Raw genomic sequence first — 7938 nt, forward strand, 5'->3', positions numbered from 1 at the left:
AGATTCCTCTTCTTTTGGACATGACTGCTTCTATTTTTCTCATTTTTAACATTTATATTTTTAATTTTATTCAACTTTTTTCAACAAAAATTTCCCATGTATTTCAATGGGGAGACCCTTCAAATCCTCATTCAACTTACTCATTTTCAAACTGTATCTACTTCAACATAGGTTGACATAGAGCCACCATTCAAACTTTAAAACGAAGACAAGACATTCAACTATTCAACTTGTATTTATCTTTTCAATATCTGTTATACTTTTTCTTCAGTTCCAGTTTAAGTTTCATGATGTTTTTTCAGCCGTTTCAGAGTTTATAATGGGTGTGTATGGGACGGAATGTTGGGGCTAGAGTGAGAAGGCTCAACTGCTAGAGTGAGAGGAGCGAAAAAATTAATCTGAAAATATTTTTTAAAACTGCTGCTGTGTCCACGGTGTTTGGTCTACAGGTATGATTTTACCCTCAAAACGTAGCCATCGCTGTCCTCTTTCATCCAATGTGTTTACTATTGTACTAGGTGTTATGGTTCTTTCATAAATGTCACCAAAGCACAGCCTCCTCCTCCAACTCCTCCATAGACTCTAATGTTAAAATGGCTCAGAAGGTTCGTTTGAAAATCAGAAGAGCATGGTGTTTTTACACTGTCACCACGTCCATATAATAAACTCCACAGGCATGAAAACTGAGAATTAGGTAGACTGGACATTGCTGCCGCTCACGGTGAAGGAATTTCGTCAATAGGACCTGTACTTTTCATTTGGGAGCGATTTGTTTCGGCCTGACTTTTCTGTTCATTTTAAGCAGCAAAAGTGAGGTGCATGTCTGTGCAAGTGTGTATGGAGCCCTGGCTCAGTCACTATAGCAACCAGGCTCACACCTGCCTGCCTAACGAGCTCTCTCTCACTCTGCCAAGATTCATCTTGAACACTTCTATTTCAACAGCTGCTGTGTCCACAGTATTTGCCCTACAGCCATCATTTTACCCTCAAAATGAAGCCATCGTTCTTCTCTTTTCCAACAGCGTGTCTTTCAAAGCTCAGAGATGTAAACCTTTAAAACTGTGTGGATCCAAGTGGAGTGATCATATTTTAGTCATTCAGTGATTCAAAGAATATGAACTTTTAATATTCATTCAGATGTTTTCTGACTCTAAATAGTCTTTTCTCATTACTTAGGTTTTTCTAATTTACATTTAAAACATTTTCAGCTCTTTTCCAACTTCTTCTCTGTGGATTTCAGCTTTTAGCAGTTCAGCACTTTTGTTTTCAGGTGAAAATTTCTGTATTTTTCATCTCATTCAACATTTTTAACTTAAAATTCAGCAATTAATTCTTTTCAGTGCATATATTCAGATTCAAGCATTCACACTGCAGTTTCTTCAGAAAATGCACTTTCTAGTTCTATTTTATTATTATTCTTCCGTACGTTTTTTGTACTCTATCTCCTTCAAAACCGTTCAACTTAGAAAAACCATTCAAACACCGTTAGATTCCTCTTCTTTTGGACATGACTGCTTGTATTTTTCTCATTCATAACATTTATATTTTTAAAATTATTCAACTTTTTCAACAAAATTTCCCATGTATTTCAATGGGGAGACCCTTCAAATCCTCATTCAACTTACTCCTCTTTAAACTGTATCTACTTTAACATACGTTGACATAGAGCCACCATTCAAACTTTAAAACGAAGACAAGACATTCAACTATTCAACTTGTATTTATCTTTTCAATATCTGTTATACTTTTTCTTCAGTTCCAGTTTAAGTTTCATGATGTTTTTCAGCCGTTTCAGAGTTTATAATGGGTGTGGATGGGACGGAATGTTGCCGCTAGAGTGAGACAGCTCAACTGCTAGAGTGAGAGGAGCAAAAAAATTAATCTTAAAATATTTTTTAAAACTGCTGCTGTGTCCTCAGCGTTTGCTCTTCCGGTATGATTTTACCCTCAAAACGTAGCCATCGCTGTCCTCTTTCATCCAATGTGTTTATTATTGTACTAGGTGTTATGGTTCTTTCATAAATGTCACCAATGCGCAGCCTCCTCCCTCCAACTCTTCCATAGACTCTAATGTTAAAATGGTTCAGAAGGTTCGTTTGAAAATCAGAAGAGCATGGTGTCTTTCCACTGTCACCACGTCCATATAATAAACTCCACAGGCATGAAAACTGAGAATTTGGTAGACTAGACATTGCTGTCGCTCACGGTGAAAGAATTTTGTCAATACGACTTGTACTTTTCATTTGGGAACGATTTGTTTCGGCCTGACTTTTCTGTTCATTTTAAGCAGCAAAAGTGAGGTGCATGTCTCTGTGCGTGTGTATGGAGCCAATGGGTGCAGTCACTATAGCAACCAGGCTCACACCTGCCTGCTTAACGAGCTCTCTCTCACTGTGCCAAGAATCATCTTTAACACTTTTCTTTTAACTGCTGCTGTGTCCACGGTGTTTGGTCTACATCCATCATTTTACCCTCAAAACGTCGCCATCGTTCTTCTCTTTCCAACAGCGTGTCTTTGAAAGCTCAGATATGTAAACTTTGTTAACTGTTTTGATCCAAGTGGAGGGATCAAATTTTAGTCATTCAGTGATTCAAAGAATATGAACTTTTAATATTCATTCAGATGTTTTTTGACTCTAAATGTTCTTTTCTCACTTCTTAGGTTTTTCTAATTTACAATTAAAACATTTTCAGCTTTTTTCCAACTTCTTCTTCTGTGTAACCTTCAGCTTTTAGCAGTTCAGCACTTTTGTTTTCAGGTTCAAATTTCTTTATTTTTCATCTCATTCAACATTTTTAACTTAAAATTCAGCAATTAATTCTTTTCAGTGCATATATTCAGATTCAAGCATTCACACTGCAGTTTCTTCAGAAAATGCACTTTCTAGTTTTCCTCTAAGCTTTACACATACGAGGTGGGTGGTCTGTAGGTTACAAGCGGATAGAAAGTTCTTCTTTTCATTACAAGCAATGGTGTAGCCTGCCTCCACCCCACTCTATAAAAATGCAATTTGTTGCTAGGCAGATAATCTTAAAGGTTCTTTATTGCGTCTGTAATATAAGAAAGTAAAATACTATTGAAAGAAATGGTTCTCTACAGCCAATAGGAAGTCACTATTTTCTTTTCCCATTACAAGCGCTGGTGTAGCTTACCTCTACCCGGCACTATATATGTGTAAATATATATATATATATATATGTATATATATATATGTAATCCGTTACTAGTCAGATAATCTCAAAGTTTTTTTATTTTATTGTGCCTGTCATATAAGAAAGTAAAATACATCCGCTATTGTAAAAAGAAATACTGAGAAAATTGTCATAATATTTACACAGAATTCAAACTGCTGTCTGTGGAAAACTAACTGCCGCTCTGTCTCTCTATACAGCACTGACTCAACAGACATCTGATGCTTCACCCCAGGAACCATACCCTCCTCTTTGATCCCCAGATCTCTTCCCCGTCCAAGTACAGAGGGCTGCAGAATGAAAGGATCCATCTTGCGTCTGTGCATAGAAAAGTGCGCCCTCCTCTCTGTTTTTATTCTCCTCCTCCAGATCCCCCTCCCTCTAAAAACTTTTTTAATTTTTTTTTCTCACAACAGGTGGCGCGATTATGGATCATATTACACACTTCCTGTGGGGAGGGAGGGGTGAAAAGGTCAAGGCTAGGGTCATCAATCAAATTTTGACACAAGCTGCTGATGCAATTCATCACGCTTAGGGATCAAATTACACACTTCCGGTGGGGGAGGGGAGGGGTCAAAAGGTCAAGGCTAGGGTCATCAATCAAATTGAGACACAAGCAGGGTACCTATTTTTTTCTCATTAGACCAGAGGAAATTAAAATGTTAATGTGAAGGAACAAAAAATATTATATACTGATAGTTAAATAGAACTATATGTTAACCATAAATGATTCCATAAGAAAAAAATGATAACGTAAATTAAAAAATTCAATTCAATTCTTAAAACATTACAGAGAACTGAATACATTATTTGGACATGTTGTAGAAACAAAGAAAGATGATGTGGCAAATAAAATTACAAGCAAGAAATAAGTAAGCTACTAAAACCTAATGTGGGAAAGGAAAGAAAAAAGGTGAATGTTTAATCCTGGGATATAAAAAGTGTCTAAAGCAGTTTATAAAATCAGTTTTAAAACTATTTAGACAGGCACTCCAGCAGCCTGTCAATGCGCCCATTCCACATAAAAAAAAGAATCAAGTCCACATCAGCCCACCTGTCTGTGCTGTCAGTCACACTGATGATCTGCTCTTCCATCAGCTGAGCACAGACATGTCAGCAGTTTGTCAATGCGTCCTTTTCGCATGAAAAGAAACAGAATCAGGTCCACAAAAGGACTGAGCAAAGAAAATATGATAAAGATGTAACGAGAGATGATTGTGGGAACAATTAATAGAAAGTAATAAAAGAACAACAGAATCAAAATTCCTAGACTTCGACGTTTCTCCTCAGTGGGCACTGAGGTGGCAGCAGGCAGGCCTCTGAAGGTCCGAGCTAAGCAGAACATGAACAGGGGGCCAGGGAGGGCGGCATAAATGACTAACCGTCCTAATTCATGTAAGACTAAGGCAAGAGGGACACTGACTATACAAAAAGCCCAGACCAGGACACAGACCAGCACAGAACTCCTCGTTTGTCTGAGGCAGTCCAACAGTGGATATGTGATGTATAAACACCTGCAACACAAGAGAGACACAAATTTGTATCACAGTGCAAAATAATATGATTCTGACTGTAAGGAGGCTTCACAGTAAAATATAATGTTCAGACACATGCAGGTACACACACTAAAAGACAGACAGGTACCTTTCCAGAGCAATGCACATCCTGAAGTACAGACTGGCCATCACACACGAGATGTGAATAACAGCAGGTATGCTACTGCTAATTCTTAATATCCAAACAATCATTATGCAGATCTGGATTAGATTGGAGGTGAGGAGGTTTGTGTAATAGATGACAGGGACTGGACTCCTTCGCACCTGCAGGAAATATAAATTAATAATAAATGAATGTGAATAATAGATGAAAGTACGGAGCCCCACAAGGGACATGGGAGAAAAAAAAACATCAAGATGAACTTTTGCGAGATCTCGCAAAACACGAATTCCAACAATGGCGGCAGCTACTTAGTTGTAATATTACTCTTTCTGGGTCACAAAATAAACTTTTAAGATATTTTGAGGCGTGAATGTAGCTGTGTAAACGTCAAATATCTGCTCGGATTACAAGACATCACGTATTTGCAAAAGTGCTCCGACGTTTTCGGAGACGTCTGACACCCACCATCTCGAAGCTAACAGGAGGTCAAGACCTACTACAGCCAGGGGGAACACCACTCTCCTGGCACATCGTGCCTTGTTTTGCGAGATCCCGAGTTTATTTTGCGAGATCTCGCAAAAGTTCATCTTAATTTTTTTTTTCTCCCATGTCCCTTGCGGGGCTCCGTATGAAAGTAATAAACATGGCATGATGTTTTTATGATCTCAGGCACCACAAGGAGACTAATTTACAAAGCAACAATCAATCAAAGTGTCTCTTGACTTCCTTGCTTTTCAGACTTTTATCTGATGTCAGAACTTCTTTTTTTAAAAAGTTCTTAATGGTTTAAATTGTTGGTGCACGTAAAGCATGAAGAAAATGCTCACTCGCGTTACTTCACAACACTACTCACAATATAAGACTCAGTAATATTGGTGAACTGGCAAACGGAAAAAGTGCATTTTGTTTAACTCACAGCGTACATGTGATGCGTGTGAATGCCTGCAGTTTGTCACTAGGATGGTATCTGTACTGCCAAGGTGCGGCTGATGGAGGTTCTTATGGCTCGTTCACTAAAATGGACAAAGTTTGTTTGGCTCCAAAGCGGCTCGTCAGAGTTTTTGTTTCTTAAATTAATTTAAAGTCAAATTATTTGTAAACTGAATTATTAACATGCAAAAGAGTGCTACAAAAAATACATTATAAAGTACAAAAATAAAAACCAATATTAATTTAATAAAAGGTCCAGTCTCTAATAGTATAATATTTATAAGCTTTCAACTTTTTAACTATTTGGATTGAAACAACAGAGAATCACACAACAAAATATAAATTAAAATATATGTTTAGTCTTTATATCATCATTTTGATCATTATTAATGTATCATTATTATTATTATTATTATTATTATTATGAGGAGACAGGCTGGTGAGAAGAAATAGAAGACACCCAGCAGAGGGCCTCGGGTCAGAATCAAACTCTGCTGCTCATTTAGCTTATTTGTGGGATGTGGGCATTTGCTCAACCTGTGAGCTAAATCGCACTAGTAAGCTTGAACTCAGGTGTGAGGAACTAATTATTTAATTTTAATGATCCTGAATAAACGTCATTGCAGCCCTTCCTTGTAATTTATGCATTTATTTCTAAATATACAATTTATCCTATCCATCTTTTTCTGCTTATCCGGGGCTGGGTCGCAGGGGCAACACCAAGGCATTTCCAGGCCAGCCAAGATAAAATCTCTCCAGTGTGTTCTGAGCCTGCCCCAGTCTGCATGCTCCCTCCCAGATGGCTGAATTCTTCCCCTATCTCTAAGAGAGAAGCCAGCCACCCTTCAGATGAAACCCATTTCTGCTGCTTGTATCTGCGATCTCGTTCTTTCGGTCCCTACCCACAGCTCGTGACCATAGGTGAGCGTAGGGACGTAGATCAACCAGTAAATTGAGAGCTTCACTTTTACAGTCTGCTCTCTCTTCACAACAGACCGGTGCAGCGTCTGCATCACTGCAGCCGCAGCACCAATCCATCTGTCGATCTCCCGCTCCCTTCTCCCGTCACTCGTGAAAAAGACCCCGAGATACTTAAACTCCTCCATTTGGGGCAGGAACTCATCCCTGACCCGGAGTGGGCACTCCACTTTTTTCCAGCTGAGGACCATGGCCTCAGATTTGGAGGTGCTGATTCTGATTCCCACTGCTTCACACTCGGCTGCGAACCGTTCCAAACCGAACTGGAGGCCATCGCCTGATGAAGCCAACAGAACCACATAATCCGAAAAATCTGCTTTCATCTCTGCTTCAAATTTTTCACAAAGACAAAAAAGTTATTATTTACTTACCACACAACACACACAGTAGATCATCAGTAAGGTCAAAGGAAGGCAGACACATGTGTCGATCCACATCATCACTTCAAGGACTTTCCGAACCTCGAGAAAAGCTACTGTGATAGGGTTGTGTAGGAATCTATACCAATACACTTTGTTTGTGTGGCAAAGCAGAAAAAAAAAACATTGTTAACATTGTTCCGTCATGAAATTACTGATTATAGGTAAACAAGCAGCAACACCAACTGATAATAATAACATGGAGTAGCCTGAATTGTGCTGGAGAATCTGAAAGAAATGTGATTTCGCTATAAATTGAAGTTAAAAATAAAAACAGATTGTCAAAACAAAAGTTGGCACAGAATAATAAACAATGGTGGTGAAGGGAGGGATTATGAAAATATAAAAAACACATTTTAAAGTTGATTGCTAACACTTGATTAAAACTCAAGTGGATTCAACTTTTTTTGTGAGTTCACAGAGAAGTTAACAACTATTTGATTAACCATAAATTTCAATTAAAATAACCCTAATGTAAAATCTACTTTGCATTACTGATCTTCATAACTTTACATGCCAATGTTTAAAAACGATTCAGAAATTGCTCATAAAATATCACAGCAACAACAATAAAAACAAAAACACCTCTATGCAGATTTTCAGAGCAAGCTGGACCAGGAATTTTCAGCACCCAGTATGAGCATGTTGTGATAAACCAACACAAATGTACTGAAAAAAAGATAATTCAGTTCTGTCAGTGCTATCAGTGCACTATGAATACATCTGATGGTTCACATTGCACATTGTGTTGCTATGCAGC

At 38.1% G+C, this 7938-nt stretch overlaps 1 protein-coding gene across 1 annotated transcript; it reads right to left on the reverse strand.

Annotated features, from left to right (window-relative positions):
- Positions 1–4099: 4099 nt before the first annotated feature.
- Positions 4100–7258, reverse strand: LOC120443377. The gene is made up of 3 exons (XM_039621985.1): positions 7131–7258; positions 4837–5012; positions 4100–4706 (listed from the first exon to the last, which is right to left on the reverse strand). The coding sequence occupies exons 1-3, from the start codon at positions 7197–7199 to the stop codon at positions 4259–4261; spliced, it is 693 nt and encodes a 230-aa protein (XP_039477919.1). The 5' UTR covers positions 7200–7258; the 3' UTR covers positions 4100–4258.
- Positions 7259–7938: the final 680 nt, after the last annotated feature.

This window comes from Oreochromis aureus, linkage group 13, assembly GCF_013358895.1.
Source record: "Oreochromis aureus strain Israel breed Guangdong linkage group 13, ZZ_aureus, whole genome shotgun sequence".
NCBI lineage: Eukaryota > Metazoa > Chordata > Actinopteri > Cichliformes > Cichlidae > Oreochromis > Oreochromis aureus.